Here is a 15,595-nt window from a genome sequence, read left to right on the forward strand (position 1 = left end):
TGGGAACCAACCCTTGTCCATGGGGAGTTGCGCATATGTTAAAGAAGCATTCAAATCCTTTCGCTTATAAAACGTTAAGTATTACATGTATTAAGGTAGGATTCCTCTCTGGTGTCTGACTAGATGGAATATTCAAAGTATATTTGATTATATGTCTTATATATTAAGATGTAAGATATTAAAAAGACCATATTTTTCTTTCCTCATCACAATTATACAACTTTAAATAGAAATGGTAAGCTGCGTTTGAAAACTAGCAGGTATTATATTTTTGGTGGAATGGTGGTGTATGAAAATATCTTCTTTTCTGGCTCTCAAATTTATTATAGAACATTGAATGAAGTTAAAATTTTGACACAATCAAAGACTAGAAGAAATTTTCAAATGTAAGTTAATAAATAATAAGTGACTAAAGTTTCAAAATATATCAAATAAAAAAGATTTTTCACACATACTAGAACTATGTTGACTTTTAAATGCTTCAAACATAAGTGCAGATTTGAGCCCATACTCCGTAGAAAGTGTTACTTCTCTCTTTATAAACGATCAAAACTTGTAGTTTTTGTATCGTTTTGTACCTTAATGCGACAACTTTACTATATGTGAAAACTGGAAAAAGTTAATTATAGGAAGCATATAAATTTAAGAAAAGGAGGGGAAATTTTGATTAGCAAATATCCATTTTATTAGAATTATCTATGTCAATTTGGTAATATCATCTTATATGATAGTATCTTTTTATGCAAAAAGAAAAACATTCAATCTTTTTTTATTACATGTAGGGATAAGATGATTGGAAACAGTATTTGTTTTATTCTTAATGTCCAGGAAAAAGGTAATGACCTTGACCTGACCTTGCCTCCAATATTAAACGGTCTAATTTAATATCACTGATACCATCACTTAGTAATATTGTACTCTTGATTCTGTGAAAAATTCATTAATTTTCAAATACAAACAAGATGTGTTTGTAAAACACTATGCGCCCAGCGGAAACAGAGTTTGAAAAATCTATTTTTTGCATATTGGTCACAGTCAATGTCACAAGGTCATTGACCTTGTTGTCGTTTGAAAGAACTTAATTGGTGGAGTATGCATTTCAAATTTGAAGTCTCTTTCTCTTATGGCTCAAAAGTAATGGCGAAGGTTAAAGTTGACAATATCACTTATACGAGCATGGTCTCGGATAAGTGAGTTTATTTCAGTAACCCTATGTCCTTCCATTCCGGATATCTTAAGTCCTTACAGATATATAATTATATGTACCCTTAGTCCAACCTATCAATCCGGAAAATTTAGGTCCATTTACACACACTAGTCTAATACTTAATTAAGGTCTTCCGACTTCCTTCGGAAGACCTTACTGTTTTTCTTATGTTTCCTATTATTATTATTTTTCCCTTTTCATAGTACACGTGATTTCTCGGAAAGTACTGGACTGATTTCAAAGATTTTTTCAGGAATGATGCATTGTTGTAATATCTCCAGACCTTTTTTCATTTTTGAAAAAATCACTTCCGGTTCCAATTTTTGTCCGATTTTCTTTTTTTTAAATTGTCATTTTGTCCAAGCATCTTCTTGTAAACCACTCAAGATTGAATCACGATACTTTCAGGGATGATAAAACATCTTTTTGAGTTATGCATGACGTCTTTTGATTTTGCATCCGTCACTTCCGGTCGACACAGGAAGTGATGTTTACTTTTAAGATTTTTTGAAAAATGTAACGGTTTGAATAAAGGCAAATAGAACTTATATTTATATTCACAATCGTCAACAAAAAGCATCGATTGGAAGTACTTCCGGTTTACACCGGAAGTTGACGAAAAATTCAACTTTCTCTCTTGAATCAAAAGAAATAGAAAAAATGGTCTAATTTGAGGTTTTTTTTTCTGTTTTTCGGCTTTGGTGTCAGCCGGAAATGAAGCCTGAATTGTCGAAAGTCGTCAAATAACGTCACTTCCGGTCAATCTGGAAGTAGTCAGCAAGTGCAAATTTTTGCGGTTTTCGACATGTTTTTATTAATTAATGGCACTAAAAGCATCCAACCAAATTTCTCATCCCTCAAAATCACTTTCGGACAAACTGGAACTAGCATAAAATAGCTTATTTTAAGGTTTTAATTGATGCAAAATTGAAATGATAAAGTCAGTCGAGGATGGCTAAAAATATTGGTATATTTCCATGATTACGAAAAAGTCTGGCTGAAATAATTTCGAACTGACTAAATCTTGTCATTTGATATAAAGAGAAACAATTTCCAAGCTATATTTAATTGTGTGGGTTTTTTTTTTTTTATAAAACAAATATATTGTTTTGTTTTGAACGTAGTTTATTGATATAAATCAAAAGGATTGGAAACAAGTTCTAAATAACTTAGTAAATTCCTCTCCTTATATAAAACAATATGTCATGCAAGAAGAAAAAAAAAATAATACAATCGACAATCAATCAATTTATGAACAACAAATATATGAGAATCCTTACAGGAACCAAGTTGTCTACTATCATGACTATAGGCAGACTTTACTGGGCCTCTTGTACAGTTTTAAGTTGGAAGATATAGTTTTGATTCTGTGTTTCTCTGTTTTTCTTTTTATTCAAATAATTCAAATCTTGTTGTACACAACAAAAGGTAAATAAAAATGTTTTCTTTTTCTGCATTAGTATAGAGGAAGTCTTTTCCGGGACCTCTTGTTTGTAAACAACGCGCGGCATTGTGGGAAATAGGAAGGCTAAAGACCGATATACTTAAAACCTGATATGATCTTTATCAAAATTGTCGGTAAAATTTCCAAACAAATGAATTTTTGTATAGCATAATGCATCCTAGTCGAAAAGTCTTTAATTAAGTCATTTAAAGTAATCAATATTATCACTTAATTTAAAATAAAAACATCAGGTAAATATCAGGTATTTAGCTTATCCGGGTTTTAGTGTGTCCCATCGAAATCGGACACATGATGTTTACAAACTGAAATTGAGAAATGATGTGAAGTTGAACATAATTTCATCATACAAGCCGTATGTAGACATGTACGCACATTTAATCTGCAGCTATGAAGTACTTTATCAATCCTCTGGAACATTATTCTAAGCAGAATTATCCGATTTATATATTCTTGTGTGAATTGTTTACGAGGAAATTCCGACTGTCACATTAACAAGGATGAACACTCTTGTCGTCTTGACTCTGTTTCGGACTTCCCAGTGATAATTGCATCGAGTGATGAAAGAGCTGACGCACCCCTACTAATGTGTTCGGAACCTTTTATTTGTCGGTGTTCTGCATATTATAAAACCCGATGAGTTCAGAGTAGTTCTGACATTGGCTCTGGCGAGGGCTAGCGAGACTTCAGCGAGATAGAGTAAATTATTCACGGAAATGTGGCTAGGAAGTGACTAGCACGTGGAGACATGGTAAACAGAAAAGTTATGTTGTGTTTTAGTTTTCACCACCCTATAATATCATTCTGTAGAAATGTACTTCAATCGACCTTTCTTGAATTCATTCAAGTTTAAATTATTTTAAAGTTTTTTCTATGATACAATTTTCTGCTGTCATGAATTAGAATTTCTTTTTAGACAAATATTTTGCATGGGAACCGGGACTATATTTTTTGGCGTCAGATTAGCAAATGGGGCACCAATGTGACTTTTAACTGACAAATCAGATGAATGAGAATTGCATTATGGGTTACTATACGAATACTACAGGAATTTTACGCTTGATAAATTCCTTTATTGTACTATCGGTGAATACAATTGCCAGGTGGATTCCCTTGCCAACACACGTGATCACGAGTATACATGTATAGTTATGTAAAAAATGTTTTGTCCATTTAAACGCATAGGAGAAGCTGCTCGTTTTCCTTATCCTTGAATTGCTGGTGTTCTGAACTTGACACGAACTACGTATACGTTTTATTAAGCATATTTTTCTCTATAGTTATTAACAAATTAAAAACGCCAGTGATATTATTAATAGTTTCTAATGTTTCATAGGAACATTTTTTTTTTACTTTGCACTCCATTGATATGATCATAGATTGACCTGAACCACGTGTTCGAAGTAACATGTAAACATGTATTTGGCGTTGCTCGTGGTAAGATCCTCTGTGCGCATTAATAGCAATAGCCATATAAGGCAAACAAAGGTTTGTCAGTGTAAATGATATTATACATTTTTTACAAGCATCTCGGTCGCTAGTGAGCTGTAATTTTTGCAGTTAAGTATAAGATGTATTAATTGTTATTTACCACCCCCCCCCCCCCCTTAAGCCATCCATTTCTGTTGAAAGTCTTTCAGAAAGGTGTGTAAACACACATTTTTCACAGGACATGTTTCAGAAGAAACAGACTATAGCAATTTCCTGTTTACTGCCAATTTTATTTATAAAACCGGATCTACCCTATAACCTTTGAATAGGTAAATCTAAACCACGTGTCTTGAATTTAAATCACAATAACATTAGTAGGGGTGTGACGGTGGCATTTTAATGTATGATTGGCGTGGACTAGCTGTGACCGAGAATGAAAGTAAGAATTTTTTTACCTAAAATTTACATTAAGTACTATGGCAGCTTAGAGCTGTGATATTTTTAGAAATACACAGACACACCGATGTAATATCTGTTTTACGGTTCAGACTCTCTCTGTTAGCTTTTTAAAATCCCCACAGCCCTTTATATTTTATTAAATTATATGTGAACATGTAATTTCAACAAGACTCGCTTTTAAAACCACCAAAAATGCAAAAATTCAACACAACACTATCCATCATAGTGATACTCTAATTCACACTATACTTATTGTTACAGTGTATATTCTTCAACTAATATGTTTCCAGTGCGACTGTTAGGGTGAGGGCAGACACTTATTCAGTTTTAATTTAGATCGGGCCTGTCAAACAGCAATTGAAATTTGGTGCATTGATGCCCTGTTCACACAGAGAGTTTAATTAGTTTACTTTGCGACAATTTACTGCGAATTTAACTCTTCATGTGAACAGGGCACTACTAAGACTCTGAAGTCACATGACGTCGTAGTGTAAGTTAGGCTTACCGGTACATTTGCACTCTAAAGCTTGAATAGTGCTGACTTAAATGAAGAATTTCTTCTTTTTTTTTTCACTATTTAACTGCTGCAATTTATCAATTAGATCAAGGTGAGTTTATTTTTTGAAACTTTCCAGTTTTAGTCATGCTTACAAGAATATAGCTTAAAAAAGCAAAGCACTGTGGGTCCAAAGTTACTGCAGAAAAGAAGATGTATGGATCAACGTGCAAGTTATAATTTTCTCATTGCCAAGGCATTGTCATAAGAGCTCGCATTATGAGCAGCGCTTCGTGCTGCTGTCTGCACTCACTATAAATAGCTGTTCAAACAAAGTGTTTAGTATCATAATTTAAAAGATAAAAAATTGCACAAATGTTGATCAGTTAAATTGCAAAAGAAAATTGAAAAAAAAAAGTTGTAATAATGTAAAGTTTGCATTTTTCCAGTGATAAGACTCAGGAATGGTTTGTTTGTTTATTGGCCTATCAATCATTTTTTTCAGTCATTTTATGATGCCACCACTTGGGATAGTAAGCTGCAAATATAGACTTGCACTCAGCATTTATTGCCTTTGAGAAGTAAGGGATCCTTTTTGTGCCATTTCCAACTGTGACACAGAATCTCGGTTTATACAGTCTCATCAGAGTAACCTGTCTCAAGCATTTAGCAATGGGATTGGAACCTTCGAGGTAAGGATTAGCTTCTTATAGATACTTTGATTGATAAAATTATTTGAGAATTTTCACTCATTTAGAGATGTTAATATATACTGGTGAATAGCTTCAATTTAGACCTTTACTTGCAACTAGGGTCATTGTCCTAACATCTACTTTGAGTTTTTTAAGGTCTCATTCACTTCAAATGCTGGTTGCATGGTTAAGGTACATTACTGCATGCATGTTTTTGTCTTAGGTTTGATGCAGTAAATTAGAATCGAACCTGGCTTCATGATTATACAAAGCGAATGCCCTACCACTAGGCTACCAAAACAGACAATGATGTATTTGGGTTATATAGTAAAAAACGCTAATAGGCGAACAATTATAATGTCTTGAATAGAAGCTTATAGAAAATTGAGTTTAATTCTTCGTCTTTTAAAAACATACGGAAAACTAAATGAAAACAAGATGTGTTTGTGAAACACTATGCATCCAGCGGCAACAAAATTAAAAAAAAAAAGGGTTTTTTTTAGCATAAAGGTCACAGTCAAGGTCACAAGGTCATTGACCTTTGTGTCATTTGAAAGAGCTTAATTAGTGGAGTATATATATCAAATATTCAGTCTCTGCCTCTCATGGTTCAAAAGCAACAGTGAAGGTTAAAAAAACTATTTTTTTATTTTTAGCATATGGGTCACAATCAAGGTCACAAGGTCATTGACCTTGGTGTCATTGAAAAGAACTTAATTAGTGAAGTATACATATCTATGACAAAGGTTAAAGTTTGCATTCAAAAAGCTACTTTTAGTATATAGGTCACATTCAAGGTCACATGGTCATTGACCATGGTGATATTTGAAAGAGCTTAATCAGTGGAATAGGCATACTAGATATGAAGTCTATATCTTTCATGGTTGAAAAGTTATTCCTTATGGCAAAGGTTCAAGTTTGCAGACAAACAGAAAGACAGGACAAAAACAATATACGCCCCGGATCTCTGGGCACATAAAAATGATTTACATGTACCCTGGTACATGTACTTTTACAAAAAACATAGCTAGTCGGTTAGGAGAAATATGGTGTCCTGAAAAGGCAATTTGTAAATTAAAGTGTAAAAGTGTGTTAGGAACAATGTCGGGCTAAGGCAACTTAAAACAACATGCAGTTGTGCTGACACAAAATATGCTACCATGCTAACACAAATTTACAAAATCTAATTTGTGTAAGCTTTACAGCATGGTGTAAACATCCTGCTGAAACATTGTTACAAACACACAGGTACATTGTCATTATGTTGTTATAAGCACACTAACCCATTGTCATAAGGGTGGTAGTGCATTTTTACTTCACACTAGTGTGTAAGTGTCCTAAGCATGTTTGTCATAAAATAAGTAGCATAGTGTTATACTGTAAATGTATTACATTCAGCAGTGTATTCTATTCAGCGATTTTGGCGGAAAGCAGAGTCAGCTAATTGTCTAAATGTCTTGTATATTAACTTTCATAACTAGCAAATTCAGAGAGTGCTAAATCAAATCTATGCTAACTTATTAAAAATTGAATCTCCAACAAATATCGTACAAGCCAAATGTAATACATTTACAGTTATTTAGCTAGAGCCACATTGTTACTTTGCGCTCGCTCATTGTTCCTTATGCGATAGTGTTTTGTCACTTCATTAGTGCATTGTTCCTAATGTGCTGAAACACCTTTACGAATGACCTTATCCTGACACATGAAAATCATAACTGTATACATTCTTTCTGACTGATTAGTCGTTTACAAACTGTTAACCAAAACCATTCCTAAAAAATTTAGACATGAACAAGTAATGTACATTTTCTTTATTTGAAATCATGAAAAACTAATATGTTATTTTATTACATCTTCAAATGACTGCCTGTAAACCTATATTCATCATGTTCATAAGTATAATTACCCCGGGTATACTTACAGAGTACTTTTACAAATAATACACATGAAGAAAATGTAACAGTATCTTTGAACTCAGATTGATGGTTTATCTTATCCTATAAGTTACACTTTAAAAAAAAGTTCAATAAACAATTTCAATTTCTTTTTGATAGGTGTGACTGTCATCTGAGTACTGACATTTGATGCCAAGCATGATTATGATTTGCCAGAAGAGCTTCTGTTGGGAGATAACAAAGAATAAACAGCACAATGAAATTGAAACAGTCAATTCTCAGTTTAAGAAGATAACTTTAAGTATATCATGTTTTAAGTTTTGATGAATCCAAAAATATTAACATATCAATTGCTTTCAGTTTTTCAAGAAAAATAGATTTTGTTACAGAATCTATGTTTAAGTTTGGAATAAATCTTCTTTTAAATATGTGTCAGATCTTTCATTTTAACATCTGTATTTAGGTCTTCGGCTTCCTAGGGAAGAAATACCAATTTTAATGGTCAAGATGATCTTCAGCGGCAATATATAAGATCTTATATGTGTATTTTTACAGTATAATTGAAGGAAAGTTGATATTTAGGTGTAAACATCTAAAGCATAACATATGTGCATGATTCAGCACAAAGGACATGTTGTTATACCCCCTGCTTGAAAAGTGGGAGGGTATTTAGTAATCGTTAATTCTGTCCGTCCGTCTGTTACGCTTTTGGGTACCCATCTCTTAACCGCAACTCCTCATATACCACTGAATGAAATTTGATGAAACTTTCACAGAATCTTTATTACATATTGCCATTGTGCACCTCCTATTTTACTTTTTGATCCGACACATATTTTGGGTTTTCTGGCCACAGCAAAACATGGACTTTGCCATTATAACTATATGGAGGCGGGGGTATCATTTAGTGAGTTCATTGCTCACAGTACCTCTAGTTTCAAACATAATATGAAAGAGATGTCCAGCTACATTTCAAAGTCAACAAAGCACTAACTCTGTATACAGTTTAGCTCTTATGAGCTAAAGCTGTAGTAATTTTTTTTTTGAATTAAAATTCACCCATTATCATCTTTGTCTTGAATTCTTCAGAATTTTATTTTCTACCCGAAACCACCAGACAAATTGAAGTTTAACTTGGCACACAGCATTCTGTAGTGTAGGGAAATAAGATTTGTTCAAATGAAAGGCAATGCTTTCAAAAGGAGATCTCTTTGTTGAATGCCCTGTTCAGAGAATTTCACTACACTCCTATTGAGATACCACCATTTGCTAGTGGAGGGCTGCAAATTAGAGACATACACAACACATTCCTGTGTATTTCTTGTAAAAGTATTGTTCTTCTTACTGATTGACGAAAAAAAGGAGATAGTTCATCAGTAACACATTGGGATTTCTCACTATTTAGTTATATTGTGTAATTGTTTTAAAGCAATTTTTAAGATCATGATGTATCAAAACACTGATATTTCTGTAGTATGCCACACTTTGCTAACATGATTGCATCAAAGATGATGTGTGTCTACAAATCAAGTCAAAATATGAGGGAGTAAAAGTTTTGTGGGTACAGTTTCAATGCTGGTGGAGAGATTACCATTGGATTTTTTATCCTCGTGCTCACTCCAGATTCAGACTTTAAAAAAGGGTTTTTGCTATTTGAGTCAAACAAATAAAGAAAGGTTGTAAAGTTGACAAATGAAACATTTCACTTTCTGCTTACTGCTAAGAAGGAAGACCTACTCGTTGCTTTGCAACGAGCTTTGCTCTAGTTGTTTCCTCCTCTTCCTTTCTTGATAAATCGATAAAACGGTAAGGTCATGGAAATTTTTGTGAAGTTGAATTGTTGCAATGTTTTAATTTTCGTAATGAAATAAGTTTGATTTCATGAGTAACTATTATGGTTTGTGAATTCTAGCCAAATTAGACGTGCCGATGGTGTAATATTACTTTGGATTTGGCCCGAGATTTTTTAGAGATCAAACGTCGACTATTTTTTATAATCGGTTGAATTTACACTATATGGTATAATTGAATGACAGATAACAGCAATATGAAACATATAGGAGTCAAGGGATGGTTTAACGTAAAACGTAAACAATTCCCGATTCGCTTTTGCTTTGGGGGGGGGGGGGGTTAAAGCGCAGAAATATTAAGTCAGGCATACTAATCCATTTTAAGCTTTGTTTTCCAATGTTATGAAGCCTGAAGAAGGTAATTAGTATTTACACATTTTGCCAAAATTTAATTGTCCACCTGGTCAATGACTATAAAAAAATATAATTTTAGAGTTTTTTAGAGTGAGATTTTTGTCTCAGGGTGACAAAGGTTCTAGCACAAGACAGCTGTAGAATTTGGTTTCATAAACGGTAGAGTAAAACAACAATAATTAATCATTCACATGCCTTAGAATAGATATGCTGGGTTCAGCCACAAACAAGGAGCAAATTATATAAGTACAAGGCGTAAGAGTCGCACAAGGGTAAGAAGCTGTTACTACTATCTCAGGATGTCTCTAGATTCATACTGGTCCTTTAAAAATGAAATTAAGCTTCACAAATTGTTAAGAAAATAAATCAACTTGCTTAGATTGAGTTTGCGATAACTTTCTAGAATTGACTGGGATTCAAATTAAAGCTTGTAAATAAGCATTTAAATAGAAATATTAATAATTTCAATCTCTAATGGTTAAAATTCTCTACCCTTAAATGTCGTAATACTCTCATTACTGACATATTAAAGCATGTTATTGTCAAAAAGCATTGCCCAGGATAAACAAAATTCATTAACTAAGCAGTACTTAATTAACAGAGATTGCATTGGGGAAAGTAACTTTTAAACAAATAAAAATTAAAATAATAGAATATTATAATTATAATAAATACTGGGATGGAAAGATGTACAAAAACAGTAGAAATAGAATGACAATTAAAGAAAAAATAAATAAATAAATAAATAAATAAATAAAAAATAATAATTGTATTTATGTGCAACATAAAGTACTTTATACCATCTATCAATAAATTACATATTGTTAAGATTTTTCCGGATATTGTAGTGCCACACGCAACCTGTACCAGTAATTATAATTTGATCTTGTCACGTAATCATTGTCTCAAGTCTGCATGTGCACTGTCATGAAGATGTTTTCATTCATTGAAGTTTAATATCCACCTTGATTGCATTATTCGCTATATTATATAAGGATCTACCGTTTATACTACATTGTAAGTATTTGATGTGAAGAATTACTTTACGCTACTGTTTATAAAGGCCTTAATTTAGGCTGATCGTTGCACGTGGTCCTGGAATCGGTGTCTATCCCACGCTGTGATGGACATGGTGTGGATAAAATGACAATAAAAGTCCTTATTTTGGGGCATTCCTTTATTCGCAGACTTGAGAACTTTGTAACAGATAATTCTGACCATCGGGTGACACCGAATTTAAATCTTAATTCGGAGGAGGTACAGATTTTTTATTCAGGATACGGAGGAGCAGTGGCGGATTTAAGGGGGGGCGCACCCAGCGCGCGCCCCCCCTAAAATTGTCAAAGTTAGCGTAAATCAAAAATGTCTACTTGGTAGACCTCATTTTCACCCTTCAAAATCTCTAGAATCCAGGAGCTCCCCCCCCCTGGGCCCCCACCAGGGCTTTGGTAGACCTCATTTTCACCCTTCAAAATCTCTAGAATCCAGGAGCTTCCGGGGGCTTCGCCCCCTGGGCCCCCACCAGGGCTTTGGTAGACCTCATTTTAACCCTTCAAAATCTCTAGAATCCAGGCCCCCAGGCCCCCAGACCCCTTGCCTAATTTTGGCACCCCCCCCCCTAACTCCAAATCCTGGATCCGCGCCTGAGGAGCGTCACTGGCTCAGATTCGCGCGCAAGGTACATATTACGTTAGAGACTTGCGTCCAGATGTGGTTTTGTTACAAGCAGTATCAAACGACCTGTGTAGGAGAAACACATCAGTGAATGATATTTACCGTGAGCTTGTAGACTTTGTAATTTATCTCCGTTATGAGGAAAATGTGAAGAAAGTGGTGGTGCTACAGACATTGCATAGAATTCCCCCGACAAGGCGTATCCGGTTTCACGTGGACACAGCATGGTTTAACACGAGGGTGGATGAACTAAATAGACGAGTGTCCAGTTACTTGAAGAATGTAGACTCAGCAACATTCTTTCGCCTGTCTGGTTTCTGGTGTCCTAATAATCAACGGGCAGTATTTTTGGCTGATGGGGTCCATTTGAATTATCAAGGAAATAAGAAATATTATAATAATGTGAGGGCTGTAATTGTTTCAATGATAAAGTCTATCAATAATGGTGGGTATTTATCTGTACAACATTTATATTTAGTCTAATTATAATACATTCTACTACGTTCATTTGATTTAATTGCTCATTGGCGATTGATGCAGTCTTTAGTATATTATTATGCTATATAAAAATAAACTCATTTCAATCTTAATATATGGCAACCCTGTGGATTGGGGTTGTTTTATTCGAATTTGCCAATATGGTGTATTATTGATAAGCAACTTACATAAACTAAACATGATTTAATTTCCAGGATTTTACACCCCTATATGGTCGGGGTTGACTTTTAGCAGGATCTTGCACCCCTATATGGTCGGGGTTACTTGGAATACAGCAGGTTTTTTGCACCCCTATATGGTCGGGGTTTATTCATGCAATATCCTGCACCCCTATATGGTCGGGGTTGTATTCAAGCAGGATCCTGTACCCCTATATGGTCGGGGTTTATTAAGCAATATCCTGCTCCCCTATATGGTCGGGGTTTGATCTTAGCAGGATTTTGCATCTATATATGATTGATATGATTGAAGTTACTTAAGCAATATCCTGTACCCCTATATGCTCGGGGTATTATTTAAGCAGGATTTTGCACCCCTATATGGTCGGGGTTGAATTTACATATTTTACACCCCTATGGTGGGGGTTTATGGTTGGTAAGTTGCTGCACCCCTATATGGTTGGGGTTATTTGTTTTGTTAGAATTTTCACCAAATATGGTTGAGGTCTACTTTCTGAATGTATTGCACAAAATGAATAAGATACATACATTCTTATATTGTTGAGGTTTCTAAAGATTCCTTATTAAGTTTATCCAATTATTTAAATTTTTAAGAGTGTATTTTTAACTGAAGAATCAAAGTTTAAATTGTTGCTTTCAATGGTCAGGTTATGAGCTCTGAAATATTTTTATTGATTAGGTTCATATCTTCTTAAGAAATATTGTAGATGAATGAACCAGCTGGAGCGAGGCGACCAGCCAGGGCCAGAAGGCTAAGACGACAAGTACCAGCCGCGGCAGGTACAGCCGATCAGGCAGCTCAGCAGGACGCTTTAGAAGCTGAACAGGCGGCTCAGCAGGACGCTTCTGATACCTTACAGCCTCAGCTAGTAGCTGCTGTAACGGAGCAAGTCCTAAAGGCAATCCGCGAACAGTCGGCTGGTGGTCAATCTGGGGAGGAAAGAGGACGTGAACGCCAAAGAAGCTCGAGAGGAAGGAAACGTAGAAGACGGTCCTCTTCAGGTAGCATGTTAGACTCTAGTTCGGATCGAGATAAGTCAGATAATGACTCAGAGGACAGCTCATCCAGTGAGGAGAGTGATTCAGATGATGAGCAGCAGCTCTTATCAACTCCAATTTCTTCTCAAGTCGATAGTAAACTCAAAAACAAAATATGGCAAAACAAGTACATTGACTTTGCAAAATTAATACCAAAAGATGATTTTAGTAGGGATAAGTCAGTACACTTGCAAAGCATGGGTAAATCAGAATTTAAGTTTGTGACCTCAAAATCAAAAACAGCCATTAAATCTATTGATCAGTGGACCACAGCATTTTTAAAATTTTTGGCCATTTACTCTGAGAAATTCCCCAACTTGGTACCAGCGGTCATCAAACATGGTGAAATAGTGCGCGAGCTAGCTAGCAGACGCACAGGTTTGGCATGGTTATCATATGATAGGCAAGTCCGCAAGGACATAGAATCAATGTCAATTCCATGGGGGCAACTGCACTATGAGTACTGGGTTATGGCCACCACATCGCGACAATCTAATTATGGCAATCAGACACATAATTTTCGTGGCCGATACCAATTCCAAAACAAAGGGGGGGCCTATAAAGGCAAGAGAATACCCCAGGGATATTGTTATGCTTTCCACAAAACAGGACATTGCACATCCCAGAACTGTCAATACAAGCACCTTTGCCCTCAGTGCAGGAAGCCACACTCAGTGCTTTTCTGCACATGGGGTGATCAATCGCAAACCTCTGTCCCAGGGTCCCAAACCAGACAAAAAGAACCCACTAGTACAAGCAAATAGATTAATTGTCACTCCCGTAAGAGTATTAACCCTAGAACACTTTCTTAATGGGTATGATGAAGATTTAAAAACATTTTTATGTAAGGGTTTTGGGGAAGGTTTTCATCTTCAATATAATGGGCCGAGACAGTCAAGGCGTTCATCTAATTTACTTTCGGTAAAAGAACATGAAGATATTGTAGCACTAAAACTGCAGAAAGAAATTTCTCTTGGTAGGATTGAAGGTCCATTTGAGGTACCCCCATTTGAAAATCTTCAATGTTCCCCTATTGGTCTTGTCCCAAGGAAAGAAATAAATGAATTTCGCCTTATTCACCACTTATCTTATCCTGAAGGGGGTTCTGTGAATGATTTTATCCCGGATGATCTATGCTCAGTATCTTATACAACAATTGATGATGCAATTAAACTTATCAAAAAAATTGGAAAAAATTGTTTGCTAGCGAAAACAGACATCGCATCAGCATTTCGAATTTTACCGGTTCATCCAAACGATCATGAGCTATTAGGAATTCAGTTTCAGGGTTCTTTATATTATGACAAGTGCCTTCCCATGGGATGTTCTATATCGTGCTCTATTTTTGAGACATTTAGCACAGCATTACAATGGATTGCTTGCAGCAAATTTGGGGTTCCCAATATGTTGCACATATTGGATGATTTTCTTTTTATAGGTCCTCCTAATTCTGCCATTTGTCATTCATCATTAAAACAATTCTTATCTATGTGTGATGCTTGGAATCCCAATCAAGTCCGAAAAAACAGAGGGACCTTCAACAACTATGGTATTCTAAGGGATAGAATTAGATACTATAAAAATGGAGGCTAGACTTCCACAAGAAAAAATACAAAAAATTAAACTTGCACTTGATTCAGCCAAAAAATGCAAAAAGATCACACTGCGGAATCTTCAATCTTTAATTGGTTTATTAAATTTTGCATGTTGTGTAGTCGTGCCAGGGAGAGCTTTCCTGCGACGTCTTATAAATCTAACAAAAGGAGTAAGTAAACCCCACTTCAGAATTCGTCTCAATAAGCAGTCTAGGCTAGATTTAGAAGCATGGAGTGAATTCATAAACAATTTTAATGGAAAATCTATATTCATAGATGAGGTATGGCAAAACTCAGATAAACTTAACATGTACACTGATGCAGCTGGAAGTTTAGGATATGGGGCAGTTTTAGGCAAGAAATGGTTTTATGGGGGCTGGGAAGAGATACATTTGCAGGAATATGATATTACATTTAAGGAATTATTTCCTATTGTCGTAGCGGTTGAAACCTGGGGGGAGAGTTTAGCCAACAGCTCTATCCTTTTTTATTCAGATAACATGGCAGTTGTTAATATTATTAACAAAATATCATCAAATGATATTCCAGTCATGCATTTAGTAAGACGTTTGGTTTTAGCTTGCTTACGCTTTAACATTCTTTTCAAAGCAGAACATATACCTGGGAAACTGAATATCTTACCAGATTTACTTTGGCGTTTACAGGTCGAAAAACTCAGGGCTTTGGCACCACATATGGATCAATACCCAGAAAGCATACCAGTCAAGTACCTTCAAGTTTAGAAGAAACTGCATCTGAATT

General features: G+C 35.1%; 1 protein-coding gene and 1 long non-coding RNA gene across 4 annotated transcripts; both read left to right on the plus strand.

Annotated features, from left to right (window-relative positions):
• Positions 1 to 4,489: 4,489 nt before the first annotated feature.
• LOC134232401 (uncharacterized) lies at positions 4,490 to 7,974 on the plus strand. Its single transcript, XR_009984769.1, has 3 exons — positions 4,490 to 4,539; positions 5,561 to 5,747; positions 7,805 to 7,974. It is a non-coding gene; the product is annotated as an uncharacterized LOC134232401 (long non-coding RNA).
• Positions 7,975 to 10,619: 2,645 nt separating this feature from the next.
• On the plus strand, positions 10,620 to 14,684 carry LOC134232514 (uncharacterized). 3 transcript variants are annotated; one of them, XM_062714505.1, is made up of 2 exons: positions 10,620 to 10,866; positions 12,908 to 14,684. In XM_062714505.1, exon 2 carries the CDS (start codon positions 12,908 to 12,910, stop codon positions 14,000 to 14,002), a length of 1,095 nt encoding a protein of 364 aa, XP_062570489.1. In that variant the 5' UTR covers positions 10,620 to 10,866; the 3' UTR covers positions 14,003 to 14,684. The 3 variants fall into 3 exon arrangements, with proteins under 3 accessions (XP_062570489.1, XP_062570485.1, XP_062570479.1); XM_062714501.1 differs by lacking the exon at positions 10,620 to 10,866 and adding an exon at positions 11,521 to 12,299; XM_062714495.1 differs by lacking the exon at positions 10,620 to 10,866 and adding an exon at positions 11,521 to 11,968.
• The last annotated feature ends 911 nt before the right edge of the window (positions 14,685 to 15,595 follow it).

The sequence above is a fragment of the Saccostrea cucullata genome, unplaced genomic scaffold (genome assembly GCF_032062105.1).
Source record: "Saccostrea cucullata isolate Sc308-1 unplaced genomic scaffold, CSIRO_AGI_Scuc_v1 ctg1435, whole genome shotgun sequence".
NCBI lineage: Eukaryota > Metazoa > Mollusca > Bivalvia > Ostreida > Ostreidae > Saccostrea > Saccostrea cuccullata.